The 17744-nt window shown below is 43.5% G+C and overlaps 1 protein-coding gene across 2 annotated transcripts in view; it reads right to left on the bottom strand.

The window, feature by feature from the left end:
* Positions 1-10692: 10692 nt before the first annotated feature.
* ZFYVE26 (zinc finger FYVE-type containing 26) overlaps positions 10693-17744 on the bottom strand; it is a 63372-nt gene continuing 56320 nt past the window's right edge. For both annotated transcript variants that reach the window (XM_078053833.1, XM_036071183.2), the window contains 5 exons: positions 17524-17665; positions 17169-17228; positions 15774-15956; positions 15137-15181; positions 10693-12744 (listed from right to left, as the gene is read on the bottom strand). In XM_078053833.1, the coding sequence (XP_077909959.1) occupies positions 12541-12744; positions 15137-15181; positions 15774-15956; positions 17169-17228; positions 17524-17665 (634 nt within the window). In that variant the 3' untranslated portion in view covers positions 10693-12540. The remainder of the gene's footprint in view (positions 12745-15136; positions 15182-15773; positions 15957-17168; positions 17229-17523; positions 17666-17744) is intronic.

Genomic DNA, 17744 nt, shown 5'->3' on the forward strand with positions numbered 1-17744 from the left:
AAGTAAAAGCATCAGAAGAAAATGTAGGAGAATATCTTTAAGCCCTTAGAATAGGGAAGGCCTTTTTAAGACATGAAGAGCAAAAAGCATATGGGAATGTTGGGATACATCTAAAAAACACACCAGAAATAAAGTTAAAAGTCAAGTGATATTGGTGAACATACATGTAATTTAAGCCAGGTATCCTGGGAAATGGCACACAGGGAGCTTGTTGGGAGTACTCTTGGGACCAATAACTATGGGGGATTGATGGAAGTATGGTTGGGCCGAGGGCAAAGTGGATTAGTGGTGCAGTCAAAACAAAGGCTTCAATGATCCTCAACTCACAGGGAGCTCTGGAACAGAGTTGTCCTGTACTGAGGAAAGAAGGGTGGCCTTTATAGACCACATTGCCCAGTCACTGGATGTGGGCAGCTTCCAGGGAGCCAGGGAGGGGGCATGACCTGGGCAAGGTGGCTCTTTTTGATGAGGGCAAGTTCTAGAGAGATACTGAGCTGAGTGCTATCAGCTGCCAACACTCCCAGCATCTGGGGTATAGGTGTTTCATTTCTGAAGTGGGGAATCTGGTTGGTACACCAGGGCATCTGCTGCAGTGATAGATGTATCTCAGACAAAGAAGTAGTAGCCATATTATATAAAGAGCTTTAACCTTTTTTTTTAAGAGGGAGAGAAGGAGGGGAGGGGCAAAGGGAGAGGAAGAGAGAGAATCTTAAGCAGGCTCCATGCTTAGCGTGGAGCCCAAGGCAGGGCTCCATCTCACAATCCTGAGATCATGACCTGAGCTGAAATCAAGAGCTGGATGCTGGGGTGCCTGGGTGGCTCAGTCGTTAAGCATCTGCCTTCGGCTCAGGTCATGGTCCCAGGGTCCTGGGATCGAGACCCTTGTTGGGCTCCCTGCTAAGTGGGAAGTGTGGTTCTCCCTTTCCCTCTGCCTGCCGCTCCACCTGCTTATGCTCTCTGTCAAACAAATAAATAAAATCTTTAAAAAAATGTTGGTAAAAGTCTAGGAAGTAGATATTTTTATATACTGCTGGTATGAGTGGAAGAAATGGTGAAGCCATTTCAATTCCACAATTCTGCTTCTTAATATCTGCAGTAACATTAACATATATGTGTAAGGAGGCGTTTTTCATACTAGCAAAAAGGTGGAAACAACCTAAATGTCCATCTGGGGAAAACTAATCTTTGATATAATCATACAATGGAGTACTAGTATACTTGCTTTGGGGGTAATAATTATTTAATAATTACAAAAAATAATTCTATTAAAAAGTATATACACACATATATGAAGACACACACACGATTGGATAAATTGATGAAATGCAGAATGATGAATGTGTGTGGGAGATAAGATTTATATTTAAAGATTACACACATATATCATGATACCATATATTTTCTGTGGGTATATACGTAAGTTTGTGAAAGCACAGAAAAAGGTCTAAAATCATATACAATGAACACATAAAAGAGGTTGCCCCTGGGAAGGATTGATAGGAAATAAATTTCATTTTTTAAAAAGCACAGTATTTTCACATTTTCCTTGGAAATGAAAATGAATGATTTCCTGCTGGTGGGAATGCAAATTAGTGCAGCCACTATGAAAAACATATGGAGTTCCTCAAAAAATTAAAAACAGACTACCCCCCCAAAAAAGAAATGCTATATGATCCAGCAATTCTACTTGAGTATTTACCTGAAGAAAACAAAAATGTTCATTTGAAAAGATATATGAACCCCTATGTTCATTGCAGCATTATTTACAATAGTCAAGATATGGAAGCAACCCAAATGTCCATTGATAGATGAATGGATAAAAAATATATATATATATCACATCTTCTTTATCCATTCATCTATATATATACATACATATGTACATATACATACATTTATACACATACACATATATATACACACATATAGTATATACATATTATGTACATATACATATATGTATATACATGTATACATATATACACACATATATAATATATACATATATATGTATGTATATATCACATCTTCTTTATTCATCTACATATACATATATGTAGGTATACACATACATGTACATGTACACACACATATACGCATATACACACATGTATACACATATATATACACATGTATATACACACATGTATACACATATATATACACACACAATTAAATATTACTCAGCCATAAAAAAGAAAGAAATATTGCAATTTGCGACAACATGGATGGATCTAGAGGGTATTATGCTAAGTAAAATAAGACAGAGAAAGATAAACACCATATGATTTCACTTATATGTGGAACCTAAAAACAAAACAAATGAACAAACAAAACAGAAATAGACCCAGATACAGAGAACTATCTAGTAGGTACCAGAGGGGAGGTGAGGGGGATATGGGTGAAATAGGTGAAGGAGATAAAAAGATACAAACTTCCAGTTATAAAATAAGTAAATAATGGGGATTTAATGCACAGCATAGGGAATATAGTCAATAATATGTAACAACTTTGTATGGTGACAGATGGTAGCTATGCTTATTATGGTGACCATTTCAAATTTTTTTTTTAAGTAGACTCCATGCCCAACGTGGAGCCCAACATGGGGCTGAACTCATGACCCTGAAATTAAGACCTGAGCTGAGATCAAGAGTCAGATGCTTAACTGAATGAGCCACCCAGGCGCTCCTATGGTGACCACTTCTTAATGTATATAAATGTTGAATCACTATGTTGCACACTTGCAACTAATACAATATTGTATGTCAACTATACTTCAATATATGAAAATTATTAGTACTTTCAGTAGACTGTGTGGGCTGCCACTGTCACTGTCTGTGACTGATTAACTCATTATAGTGTTGTTTTCAAACCTAGGTTACTTTAAAACATAAAATGCCAATGACTAGGTCTTACCCCAGAGATTAATATTTAATTGTTGTATTCTTGGGCAAAAGTTTTTGAAAGTCCCAGGTAATTCTGATGTGCAAGTAGGGCTGTGAACTGCTAGTCCAAGGTAATCATGGTGATCACACTTCCCTCGCAAATGATTGGTTTTGGAAAAGGCATGTGCCTCAATCATGGCCCATGGGATGTGGAAGGATCCTTGTTGGTAACTTCTGGGAGAGGTTTTGATGTTGACTAAAAAGTGAGGCACAAGAAATGTTTTGTCTTCTTCTGTTGGATGTTGTCATGGCTGAATATGACATTTGAATCTATCACAATTATCTTGAGTCATGGAGCTGAGATGGCCAAAAGAACAAGCTCATATGCTGAGGATGGTAGAGGGAAAGATGGAAGGACCTGGGGTGCTGATGATAAATTAGTGAGTCACTGAATTAACCAAGACTGGAGCTATCCCCCCTTGAGACTTATTTTTACATGACACAATAAATGGTCTTTATTGTTGAAATCTAGGTCCTGATACAATAGTATTATATTGACATATATTAAGCCATATATTGAATGCTGATGTTCTACCATTTAAAAAAATTATTTATTTATTTTGGGTGTGGGGAAAAGGACAGAGGGATAGAGAGAGAATCTCAAGCAAGCTCCATGCTCAGTGCAGAGCCTGATGTAGGGCTCAATCTCAGGACTCTGAGATCATGACCTGAGCCAAAATCAAGAATTGGACGCTTAACTGATTGAGCCACCCAGGCACCCCATCTACCATTTTTTTTCTTTACGTACATTCCCCTATCATTACTCCTGATTTAAGGCAGATGTCTTCTTGACCTACTTTCATCCAATTTCCTCATCTGTAACGTGACATTTTGACTCTGCTTTGATTGTATTTTTCTCCACTCCAAGTATCTGTCATCTTCCATTAATTTCAAGCTCCACAGGGATAACTAATCTAACATCCTAGTGCAGAGTCTTAATAGTCCTGGTTATAATACTTTCATAGGTGTTTATCCAAATTTTAATCTATGTGTATAATCTATTTTTTCTATACATGGATATATGATATCTCTTAGACAAAACAATCAGCTGAGATCATAGAACATGAGGTACAACTTGTTTGGATAGGAGGAGTAGATTAACTGCTGTAACAAACAATGCTAAATTTTACCGGCTTAATACAATAAAAGCCTATTTCTTGCTCATTTCATAGTCCAATGGGGTGAAAGTGGGAGGGTGGTTCTGCTCCATATGGCTTCCATCTCAACGAAATCGTTATGTTGTTATAATCATCCAATATTTTGTGTTTTAGTGGCAGTAATTAGTTACCTAAAGAATTTAAAAAATACAAAATATAATTGTATTTAAAATAAATGCAATTTAAATGTTTTCATAAAAATGTAAATTAAAGAAATGCAAAAATAAAAATTACCTTAAATGTCTTAGGTTATTTTCCTTCTAGAATAATTGTTTATTCAAATTAAAGGGAAAAATGCAGTATAGGGACGCCTGGGTGGCTCAGTTGGTTAAGTGTCTGCCTTCAGCTGGGGTCATGATCCCAGGGTCCTGGGATCGAGTCCTGCATCGGGCTCTCTGCTCTGCGGGGAGCCTGCTTCTCCCTCTGCCTCTGTCTTTCATGAATAAATAAATAAAATCTTAAAAAAATTACAGTATAGCTATGAATATCAACATTTTATTTATTTTTATTTTTTTTTAAGATTTTATTTATTTGACACAGAGAGAGAGAGAGAGAGAGCACAAGCAGGGGGAGTGGCAGGCAGAGGGAGAAGCAGGCTCTCCCCATTGAGCAAGGATCCCGACGTGGGACTTGATCCCAAGACCCTGGGATCATGACCTGAGCTGAAGGCAGATGCTTAACCGACTGAGCCACCCAGATGCCCCAAATATCAACATTTTAAATAAAAATTATTTAAATAAAGCTAAGTTTTTTACCTTTTGAAAATTTATTCTAGGAGTTTTTGTAAAAATAAAACTATTCATGATTCTAATATTCAATGTCCATTTAGTTGTCAGTGTAAACAATGGATATTATATTTCATTCACGTTTCCTCTACACCTTCATGTCTATCAATTTAAAGGTTAAATGAATTATTATTTAGCCTCCAGATACAAGTGTTGCAAGCACACACATTGGAAAAAGAAGAGAGACAAGAAAAAATAGACACTCAGCACTACTGAAAATGATACCCATTTTAATGCAAGTATCTGTGATCCTCATGCTGAGAATGAATGTGCCTAATTGGCCTTCTCTTCTCCCCAGTCGCTTCCTCTGTTCAAACCCTCACTGCACTCAGGAGCAGCGGCACCATCTACAACACCTTTAAAGCATTTGGAGGCAGTCAAACTTGTTTTCCTGGGGGCTTTAACAGTGTTAGGCATGAGAGCAGATGTTTAGGGTATCAGGTTGTGTTATGTCAGAACTGAGCATCAGAGCCCAAGTAACAGAGATGTTCACACATTCTTAAATAAATTTACTACTTTCAAGTGCATTTTTGGGAAATGTAGGGTTTTTTAAAGTGCATGACTGAGGGAAGGAGCCCTTCTTGCCTGGGTCTAAGGGCATTACTGTTCACATAGTCCAGACATGTGCACTGATGGCCCAGCTCTGGGAATTCCCAAAGAAGAAGTGCCTTTCCTGTGCCAGGGCCCATGCCTACCATAGAGGTTTAATGTCAGTCTGGCACGAAAGAAAGATTGTTTACTGAACATATGAGAATTCTGCCTCATGATTAGACAGTAAATATCTTGACTCAAATACCATCATGGTACTGTAGGAGGATGATAACCATGGGTACATATGGGTTGCCCAAAGCACTAGTGTTTGAAAGTGTGCTGTATGTCCACTCAGACTCAGTTCCTTGATCTCCTCAGCACTGACCTTCTCCTTCACTCCTCCTTGGTCTCCCATTCCCATGAGAAGGGTCACATCTGGACACCTTGTCATTACATGAACTTGCTGCTCCTCAGATATGTTACCTTCCAACATCCCACTCTAACCTAACTTCCTTCTCCTCCAGCTCCCCTTGCTAATTCCCTTGTCCTATTATCACACCTGTCTAGCAAAAGCCAAGCCTTGAAGAATCCAAATCTCTGATTTCTGGAGAAAATCACACAGCCTGGCAGTCTAGAACCACTATCAACCACTGGTCCTCAACGTCAGCTGGCTTCAGTGCTGCCTGATCACTTGTTTCCCCACAGTCAAGGATGGATCCAGAGAAACGTAGGCAATTTGTGGGACCATATTTAAGAAGAGAATACGGGGTGCCTGGCTGGCTCAGTTGGTTAAGCATCCGACTCTTGATTTCGGCTCAGGTCATGATCTCAGGGTGGTGAAATGGAGCCCTACATTGGGCTCTACGCTGGGCATGGAGCCTGCTTAAGATGCTCTCTCTCCCGCTCCCTCTGACTGCCCCCCACCCTGCATGCACATGCTCTCTTTCTCTCCCTTAAAAAAAAAAAAAAAGAAGAGAATACAAAACTACAGATACAAAATTAGGTACAAAAGTGGATGTTGCTTTAGAATGAGAAAAAAAGAAAAAAAAAATGAGTAATTGGAGCCATGGGAATTTAAGGTCTTCTGAGAGCTCTTTAGGCAATTTACCAGCAATACTTGCATAAAAATGCTAATGGCAACCAGTCTCTCTGCCCCCCACCCCAGAATACAGCTCTCAGGGACCCCTTCACCCACAGAGGCCCAAATAAACTTCAAAAGCTTCACAGAACACTGCTTCTCAGCTTACAACACGTGGTTCACGTCTTCTCCATCTTCTCAAGTCACTCAACCCATCAGCAACCTTGGGCTGTTAACAGGTGACTTCTCCTCTGACTTCATAGAGAACATGGTCCTTCGGCTACCAAATCAGCAAACTTACTTGTATCCCCCTCATCTTTTCTTCCTTTCCACCTTCTACAGCAGAAGTAACACTCCATCTATTTTTAAATCTTTATATCGCTCATTTTTTTTTTAAAGATTTTATTTTTTTGACAGAGAGAGAGACCGCGAGAGAGGGAACACAAGAAAGGGGAGTGGGAGAGGGAGAAGGAGGCTTTCCGCTGAGCAAGGAGCCCAATGTAGGCTTCGATCCCAGGACCCTGGGACCATGACCTGAGCTGAAAGCAGATGCTTAACGATGACCCACCCAGGCGCCCCTATATTGTTCATTTCTGTTTGGAGGTATGTTTGTTTAGAGTCTGTTCCTCCTTGACTCTTCGGGGGTGGTTTTCAAGAGTAAAAAGAGCCACATGGAGCTGGAAGTCAACTTACTTCCTTGGCCTCTATGACTTCTAGTCTCCTGGTTCTCTTCCTCCCTCTAGAACCTGCTGCCAGCTTCCTCCTCCTCTGCGTGCCCTTTGTATCATAGATTTCTTCAGGCCACCATCAGATTATTCATTTATTAACCGCCACCACCACCCCCGCCCCTATGTTTTAGGATTATTGCAAGCATGGGGAATATGAAGTGGGCAAGACAGCTCTTGTTCCTGCCCTCACTACAAGGACACTTGGCAGAAGTGTCCTAATCTGGGCAAGGGGGAAGAGGTCAGAGAAGACTTCCTGAACCAAGTGGCATATGGTTAAGCAAGACTTGAAGGATGAGTCACCAGGTGAAGAGGGGAAAGTGGGCCAGGCAGCACAGAGGGGGCAAAGAACATGCCACATCTGGGAACTAAAAGAAGGGGGTGGGGTGGGAGGTGAGACATGAGAGGTAGGCAGGGATCTAATAAGGTAGGTCCTTGTGAGCCCTGTTAAGAATTTGAACTTTATAGGGGCGACTTGGGTGGCTCAGTCAGTTAAGTGTCTGCCTTTGGCTCAGGTCATGATCCTGGGGTCCTGGGATCGAGCCCCACATCGGGCTCCCTGCTTGGCGGGGGGCCTGCTTCTCCCTCTCCCTCTGCCTGCCGCTCCCCCTACTTGTGCTCTCTCTCTGTAAAATAAATAAATAAAATCTTAAAAAAAAGAAAGAAAGATTTTGGACTTTATTCTAAGGGCTTCAGGAAGCCTCAGTACTGCCCATATTTGCTAGCATCTCTGCTTCTACTCTTTCCCCTGAACTGTGCTTCCTTCTGCAGCCAAATGATCTTAAAATTTAAGTCACATCATGTTACTCTCTTGCTTAAAACATTCTGGTGTCTTTCTATTGTCCGATGGGTTAAATCCCAAACTCCTTAACAAGCTTACAAGACATCACATGACCTTGTCACAGCACCCTGACTGGGTTCCAGCTGACTTCTTTAGTTTCTCTCAGTCAGATGCTCTGTTGTCTCTGGACCCCCGGATAAGCTGTTCATTCTGCCGGGAAACCCCCCCACCCCACTCATATACTGGGCATTACATCTGCTGGAAAGTCTTCACTGATCTCCCTCGAGCCCATATCCAGTGCTCCTCCCGAGAGCTCTCATTTACACCCTGGACTTCTGCTCAAATAACATTTTACATGTGAGTACAGCAAGTGACTGGACATCTGTGAGGACTCTGTAAGTACCAGGAGCACATGAACTTTGTCTATTTTGATCATCTTTATATCTCTAGCATGCAGCTCACTATGTAACTGTAATCAGTATTTATTTGTTGAATAAATAATTGAATGAAAAAATAAGAGATGCATTCAATGTATTCTATGGTCACTTCTCTCTCTAAAAAAAAGCTACAGTTCTTTGTGGGTGCAATCTCATGCAGGTGACATATCAGTTTAACAATTTACTTCTAAAAAGATAGCAGGAGCCAAATTTCCATTGTTTGAGTTCCTGTTTCCTTTAAATTGAGGTTCTTCTGACTGGAAAGGTAGGATGATAATAGCATTTGGCTTCCAACTGGATATATGCTTGATGCATGGTACGCACCAGAAGGTTTGAATGAGGAATGGGAAGAAATAGTCAATACAGAGAAACCTTGATGTTTCTAACCCAGGCAGCATGCCTAACAGTGATAATAACAGTAATACAAATCACTGAAGGAGGAAGATCAGGTTTGTGGGTGGAATAGGATGTGTTCCATTTTGGACTTGCTAATATTTTTATAATATTAGCCACATGGTCATCCATGTGGGTGACTTCCTGGAAACAATCAAAAGGCAGGTCTGATGTGGACAGGAATTAAGAGGGACAGCTTTGGTTTAGAACTCAGCAAGCCAAGATGATTGCTGAAATTATGGGATTGTATGGGAGAGTATAAGGGTCAAGAGAGAATGGATAGAACCTTGAAGAATTTCAGCCTTTAAGTAGGATGAAGAGGAAGTATATAGCCAGAGAAATAATCTGTAGAGGAAATGGGACATAAAATGAACCTGAAGAAAGGGTTTTGACAACAGTAGACTGGTGGGTGGGGTAGAGACTGGGAGGTTGTGAAGGAAGGGTTCCAAGCAGAAATAACAACACGAAGAAACGAGCAGGAAAGCCCTCCTCTGAAGAAAGCCATTCAATAACCAGATGTGGAATGAATTTGTTGTAGAGGAATTGGAAGTTTTAAGGACAGGTCAGTCATTATTACTATGGAAGAGATGATGACCAACAAAGGCCATAACCTTTGGGTTATGGGACTATTCATATTTGGTTGCTTGGGTATGAAGACAGTCTAAAAGCATTTGACCTACTTCGTTTAAGCTCCAGCCAAAGATAACTGGTAACTTTGGAGTGTCTCAGGTTTCTAAACATAGTCTATAGTCCCCTATCCTAGAGTTAGATTGGGTGTTCTAATTATCTGTGTTGTGATACATCTTTGTGCCATGTCCATACCAGGTGATTTTCAGGTCTACTTTCATCACAATTTCTGAACTTTTTTTTTTTTTAATGAGAAATTTAGAGGAGGTCATGTATCTGGGGAAAGGAGATAATGGCAGCAATGCTACAGTCCATGGCTTAAGTATTATACTGTAAACACATGCTCTAAGAGGGTGGCAAGAAAACAATTTAAGCTTCAGTTCTACTTTCCCCAAAGATCCTACACTTGGTTTTGAAGATTTACAATTTGGTTGATATTAAAAAGACATACAGATTTTTAAAAATGATGAGCAGCTTAAAAAAATGCTCAGTACCATTTTTCATGTATCGGACTGGCCAAGAGCCACAAAGTTCAATGGCAAGGATATGGGAAAGTGGGTTCTGTCCTACACTGCTGGTGGAACAGTTCATTGCTATGACCTCTTTGGAAGGCAACTGGCAATATCTGCCAAATGCACACATCCATTCATCCTTGTCCAGGGGATTTGGGACAAGATAATTCACTGCAGCATAGTTTGTAGTGGTGAAAGATAGCAATGACCTAAAATATCCAAGAGACTGGTTAAATAATTATGGCATATCTTTCACCATGGAATATTTTAGTCATTGCTGTTTAGTTTACACAGTAAGATAGCTCTGGAACTATACACTAGAAACTGGTAACATTGGTGGCCTCTGGGAGAGCACTGGGTTGAGGGGACAGGGATGGGAGGGACTTTTTTCACTTACTTTCTATACCTGATGAATGTATAACCTACTTCCACCTACAACCCCAATTGAAGCAAAAAAGTTTTCTGGTGGTAGAGTACACTAATAGTTTTGAACACATAGGAAACTTGAGATAAATCCTAACCACGCAAAAAAAAAAAAAAAAAAAAAAAAATCCTAACCAAAGAGTCATTAGTTATGATGGGAATCATTTCAAGAAAATTCAAGAACTGAAGACCATCTGAGCTCCCCCACCTGTGGTTTCTCTTCACACAGAACACAAGGCAAAAAGGAAGGGAAGGGTAAGAGCAAGACATCACAAAAAAAGTCACAAAGCCAAGAAACTGGTAGGATAGACACTTTATTGTGGCTTGCTTGTAGTAAAACATTCAACCCTTCAACATGTACTTTTTTTTCCCTGGAGACCACAGCGTGATGCTCAAAGACCTTTAGCCTCATCTTAGTCAGTCCAGTCAATGGTTACCTATTTTATAGTTCAACTAGTTAGAGGAAAAAAGTCAGAAGAATCTGGTCTTAACATCCCAAATTAAGAGCTGCACGATTTGCAACCCATTCATATAAAGTGCTTATGTTCAGTGCAAAGAGGACAGGCAGACTCAGAAGGGCAAGCAGATGCCAGGGAATGACATTTCCTGGAAGACAAGACAATTCTATGACTCAAAGGAAAAACCACTTCACTTGTTAAACTTCTCCCAAAAAGAGATCTAATATTTTCTTTGCAGAGTCTTTCTCCTCTCTATAGGACCAAAGCTCTGAATTTGACAGATGCCCATAATAGTTGTTTTTTTACTATCAAAAAACCTGGTTCAGAGAGAAATCCATAGGGTCTAAGCACCAGAGATACTGACTTTGGCTTCCAGTTCCTGTTTGTCTCAGCAGCAAATGTGAGATCCTCAGACTGAGCTCCGGCTGGTGGGAGGCTCAGAGTTGCAGAGCTTTCCTTAGGGCCCTCATTTGCAAATCCAAGTCATTAAGGATGACAGACCCTTTCTAAATCGCATCTGGTGTGGGAGAATGAAAGGAGTACTTCACCTGGTTTTCCACCAACTGGATGGGGACCTATTCATTGTCCCCTTGTTCTGACTCTTATCCACAGGCCAAACCCATGACTCCCTCTGTGAAGACAAAGAAGTGCACCGCCCTCTCAATGACCCTGGGCCTCTGCGTCTTCATCTTGTGGTCCTGCTGAGACTGTGGAGAAGCAGGAGAGAAGAGGAAGCAGTTTCCTAACCATTTTAAAGGGGCACAAATAGGACTGTAATTCAAACAGGCAGTCTAGCCATTTTAGTTCTAGGATCGTGGCTACCATTTCTCTCTTCACTCTCGACTAGGGAGCCGTGTTCTTTGTGGCAGGGATATTCGCAGAAGCCAGCTCTGTGCTTGTTGGCAACCTCCCTGCATTCTTGTTTGGAGAGGTTCACTTTTCTCTCCCTGTGGGATGGATGTGATGGTGCCCTGCCTGCCGGTGTGTGGGGCTCTGACCCCCTCACTGTGTGAATCCACAGTTTTCAGACGCCGGCACCTGAGGATCCTTCTGTTCACACTACCTTCCAAAGACTCCTGGTAACTCCTTGTGCTTGTGACAGGACATGCGTGGACCAGTTTTATTCCACAGTTAGCACTTGCCCCAAGGCCATCTCTGAATTTGGGGAGGGGAAGGAAGAAATAAGAGGCAATCCTTTTGGTGCTGCTCTAGAATTCTCTGTAAAACCCTTCTAATTATGAGGAGCTACTGAGCATCTCCACACGGAGGGAACTGCATACAAACAGGATGACCCGGGTTAAGAACCAAAACGCAGGGAAGGTTTTCAGACTGGCAGAAGTCTAAAGTAAAGTGCCTCTTTTTGGTGGGGGGTGGGGGGGGATGTTTTGTTTGTTCAGAAATGCTTAGGTGTAAACATGAGTGCACAGGAGAGTGCACGCACACTCACTCACTCTGAGGTAGAAAGAACTGGCCATCTCCAGACAAACATACAGATTCCACAATTTTACAGAAACATGGCACTTGCGTGGCGTGAAAGGTCCTATCCTTGCCCAAGATGGCAAGTAGGGTCCAATCCAGCTCTTTCCGACCTGGGGCAGAGCCAGGGAAGTCCCACTGCACAGGAGGAAAGAGGTAGAGATCATCTCCATCTCTCCCATTCCACAGTATTCAGGCCCCGCTGCCCATGATCACTTCCTGGAGCCTGAGCCGTGGGCACCCCGGGTGTGGCTCGTCAGAAGCCACTGTGCGCAGATGTCTTGCACTACTGCGTCCCCGCTGCTCTTGGCGGCCTGCTGCACCTGCTGGACGAGGACTGTGGCGCGTGAGTGCTCTTGCTTCACGGCAATCAGGTAGGCAGAACGCAGTTTGCAACATGTCAGATAGGCCTGAACCTGGCAATGGGGCAGAAGAGACAGCCAGAGAGAAACCATCACGGATGATGAAGCAACAAACACAGAGCTGTGTCCCAGAGCTCGGCAGACGAAAGATCAACTTCTCACCTACCAAATTAATGATTGGGTTCTTGTCTTTCATTACATTGTAGCAACGCTTTAAATATTCTGGACGTTAAGCTATTATACTGTGTTATTTTATAATGATTACAAATAATCTAAGAATTTCAAAAAGAAGAAAGCAGGCAGGCGGGCGGAGTCTGGCCTCTGTCTATTGCTTCTGAGGCTCTCCTCCTCACTATCCTGGGCACTCCAGCTTCCTCCTCGCTTCACAGTCAGCACTGTCACTGCCCACACGTGAGGATTTTATAGTTGTCTGGGTGATGATTTGATTGATGTCTGTTTCCTTGACTAGATTTTAAGCTCCATGAGGACAGGAATGGTGTCTGCTTTTTCTACTTCTTGTACTTGTGCCTAGTGCACGCATGGCCTGGCATGCGGTAGGAACTGAATAAATATGCATTAAGTGAATGAATGAATGCACGAATGGACAAACATCATATCTTACTATGGGCACACACAGATATCCCTTGCACTGTTTTTCTGTTTTGACCTGCTGTATTTAACATCTTGTAACTGGAAATTGAGGTAGGAACATGCACACACACCATTAGAAAAGGTCTAATTAAGGTCTCATCACACGTTGACTTGACTTCTGCTGTTTGGACCAGAAGCGTCTCAGTTTTGGGTATGAGGGGTGTCTCTCTTGCATTCTGGAGGCCTCCACCTCAAAAAGCCCCAGTGTAGTGGAGACCAGAGCCCATGCCTTCCCTGGGCCCGACCTCACCAGCACGTTGCTGGTTTGCCAGTGTTCTAGGCCAGCCAACAGCCAGGCCCTCAGGAGCTGCCTCAGAGCTTCCACCAGCAGCTGCCCTTCTGCTGTGACAGTCCCTTCTGGTGGCTGGAAGGGACTCCTTTCCCTTCATGTTTCAACCTTCCACCTTCTTTTCTGTCTTGGTCGCTGAAGTCTTTCTATCCTAAGCTCAACTACAGATAGTCTGCTAAAGCTAGAAGATGCCAGATATTCTCTAAGCTTACTAAATGATCAAGGCCTGCTGTCTGGGTATCTACCTGCTGCCCCAGGATGTTTGCTCTCACCCACAGGTTTAGCTCTACTTAGTACCTATGGTGCGTTAAACATAGTTATCACAAGCGGGCAAGATTCCTACCTAGAGGAGGGCATTTTGCCAGAAAGTCTGAAATAGGAACTGAGTAAGGCTGGTTTTTGGCAAGACCTTGTGGCCTGAGATCACTTAAGTGCATGAGAACAGCTGTTGAGAGAAAAAGACCTGAAAAAGTAAGAACTGTCGAGATTTTAATGCATGCCTTTCCCAGGGACGCAGCCTTTGTCCTATTGAGGGGGAGGCTCACTGAAGGCTTGGAAAAGGACTGCAGTTTGGGACTCAGGGAACCAGGGTGTCTGGCCTGGCTGCTGGATTCTCACTATGATTTTGAAAAAGTACTTCTCTACAATTCAGAGTATTAGAATTCCATCCTTTCCATACGAGGTCATCTGGATGCTGCAAGCATAAATGAAGAAATGCTCGGAACATATTCTCCCTAATCCCTCGACTGAAGAAGGCCTGGCAAATTCAGTCCAAGGATTAGCAACACTACCACGGGGAGCAGCTCTGTGCTTCTGTAAGAAGCCACGTGCCTGACATTAGTTTTCCTCAGGAGGGACTCAGCTGCAGATCTTCCCGCTGCCAGTGGCCAGGGCAGTCTGGCTTGGTTTTCCTATGCTTCTATTGGCCCGTGGGCCTTCCTCCGGATGGCGGGTGGATGAGCGTGTGGTTAGGCACAAGTAGGGGCAGCTGGGAGTACTTCTATTCTGCCTGGTACTCCTTGCAGAAGCACTGATGTCCTACTTAATAGGGAAGAGCTCACTGACCGCAGGGAAGTAGCCTGCTTGGAGAATGAGACACGAATAGCTATTTGTTGCTCAAGGGCTGGGTAGGGTTTTTTCCTTCCGGTACAAGGTACCCTTTTCCCTCCAGGATAAAGAAATGCCTACCCACTCTGAGAACCTCATTCAGTCAGTCAACCTGAAGATGGAAGTGAAGGATTTCCTAGGGGTCTCTGAGAGAAGCTCTGCATGAAAATGGAGGTGAAGAAGTGGGAAGACAAAGGCTCATGAAGTCAATGTTTGTGTGTGCTCCATCTACCTTCTCCCTCTGCACCCCTGCCTGGGCCCCTGCTCCACTTCCGGATGACAAAGAAGTGGAGATACAGGTTGAATGGAACTGTTGTGGGGAGCAAGGGATAAAGGTGAAAAGGTTAGCTCCAGGTGCTGCTCATGACACGAACAGGGTTTGGAGACAGTTCTACTCACCTTGTTGTCATCACTGTGTATCGCCTGGATCAGGCCCTCTAGCTCCTGTGCAGAACAGAAATAGCGGTCGTAAGAGGAGGAAGAGGAGTCCCCAGCGTGGGAGCTGAGGCCCAATCCAACCTCAGCCTGCCTGTTCTCTTTTTAAACTCAACTTCGGCTATAAGAACACCAAAGGAAATCTAATGATTAACACTAGGTTTGGGAATTTGAGGAGAAAGAACAGCTCCCGAGGGGACTGTCCTTGGCCTTCACACATGGATGTGGCTCTGTTTACCCCACGAAGAAGCCACAGGGGGACAATTTCATAGGCAACAGGCTCAAAGACCATCTGTAGACCCACCCTGACCTCCTCTACAAGCACAGGGAGAAGCTCAAATGGGTCTGCCCACAGGTGCACATGTTAGACAGTGGATATTGAGGGACACCTGCCAGGGATAGAGGTTATACGCGCGAATTTTCTTTCCAGGGAAGGGTTGATTTGGCTGAGAACATTAGTACAGAGGAGTCAGAAAGATAAAGGGATCCTGCGGAGTTTCAATACATTATGAGTATATCGTGGGGAACAGAAAAAGCAAGAGGGGGGATGTGAAGACAATGAAATAGATGGAGGAACCAAGAGGTACAGGAGTGAGCATACCTGGGGTGGAATTCTCTTGAATGCTTCCAAGCAGTTGAGGAGGATGGTGTCCCCATCACTCTTGGCCGCCATGCCTGACTCACTGACACACTTGAGCAGTTGCTGTATTTCGCTGTATTTCTCCCGCTCCACCAACTGCCGGGCAGCTCTGCAGTAGGTGGCGGCGGCGTCCAGCTGGAAGTCCTAGAACACAGAACGAGGGGCTTAGGGGAGCAGGGGACACCGACAGTAGGAAGGAAGGCAACATGTAAAAAGCCCCCACTCTGCTTGGTGTAGATAAGCCATATTGATTGCAGTCACAATAGAAAATACTCATATGACACACAAACAAAAACAAGCAGAAAGTTCCTCTTTGGAATGAGGCAGACATTTCAGGAAGCAACCATAAACATCGTAACCTTGATATCTAACATGGTATACCTCACTTAATGCCATGCCACTTTCTGAAAATATTCTAATCAAATTCCCAAGGCCAGTTCGTTCTTCTAATGAGCCATCTTTGTCTTAGGAAAGGGATGTTGGGGGTTGGTATTTGCTGCTATGGACACTTGGTGCTCGGCCAAGAGATGCCTTAGTATTTGGAAACAGACCAATTCACTAAAAGACTGCTTTGCTAGAAACTACCAGATAAACACTTTAGGCCCCATCTATGACAATCCTTGACAGAGTCTGAGAGGAACTGCGGCTCTGCCTGTCCACCAGGGGTATCTGGGTGTGGAGAGCTGTTTCCAACACTGAAATAGGTGGAATAGAAAGGAATCAGTCTGATCACTCATGAAGCCATTGATCCTCGAGACACACACAATGTGTTCCAGACCCCACTTGCCCAGAGAGTGATGGTCCTTAGGGTATCTGTGTGGAGCTGTCTGGGGAGGGCCAGCGCGGGGGGTGGTGGTGGGGGGTGGTCTGGAGAAACTCTGCCCCTTGTGGTTTCAGTGCCCTGCTCCAGACTCTGCTCCAGCGCCACAGTCACACCTGCGTCCTCTGACCACAAGCACGGGAAAGGTACTCCTTGAGCCAACTCCTAGGGATGGATGGAGGGGCAGTCCTTGATGCTGATGGCCCTTCCTGCTGCACGGGACCCCCGCCAGCCCCCTGCCACTTCCTTCAGCCATGCTCCCCTCAGAGGGCAAGCAGAGGCTGTGCAGGGGAACAGCTGTGGGGAACCTGGTTTCAGGTCTTTATTTGATAGCTCTTGATGAATTTGTCATTGGTTACTTGGCTTCTGGCAAAGTGCCCGAGAATCTTGAATCTGACACAGTTCTGTAATAGCCACCGTGACTTCATTCGTGACGTCTATGTGTATCTGCTTCCCTTGGGATAAAAGTTTTCTGAAGAATAACCTCTCATGGAACTGTGGCCAGTTCCATCCATCTTGAGTGATTCAAGTCATACCTGCAGAACACGGAATGCAATTCCAAAACCATCTTCCACATTTTTCCCTCCTAGCATGACCTGAAAAGGAGAGGGAAATGTGCTTAAAGAGGCAATAATTACGGAGTAGCCCCTCTATCAAGAAAGAGGGCCCCCATTTATTCAACAAGTATTTGTTGAGACTCTACTCAGTGCCAGGCACTAGGGATACAAGAGTAATCAAAATGGACTTGATCCCCAGCCTTCTGTGGCTCACATTCTAGTGGGAAGACAGCCTTCAAACGAACAACTGAAATACTAACTAGACGATAACAATTGTGGTAAACTTCTGAAAGATATGAACAGTCTGTCAGAGGTCTGAAACATTCGAATGTACCTTGCAGGCAACATCCATTTTCATGTGGTTATTTCCAAAGAGAGTTGGCAGAGGCAAGGTGGTGATCTGCGAGGTCCCAGCACTTTCACACCGATGTAAGAACCTGGTCACTTCCATCTGCAGCTGAAGTGTATTCATGTGCCTATGGTGACAGGAGACGCACAGTCGAGCCTCATGAGGGGCTTCAGGAGTGACTAGAGCCGGGGGACTGAGACACCACG

This window comes from Halichoerus grypus, chromosome 8 (assembly GCF_964656455.1).
Source record: "Halichoerus grypus chromosome 8, mHalGry1.hap1.1, whole genome shotgun sequence".
Taxonomy (NCBI): Eukaryota; Metazoa; Chordata; class Mammalia; order Carnivora; family Phocidae; genus Halichoerus; species Halichoerus grypus.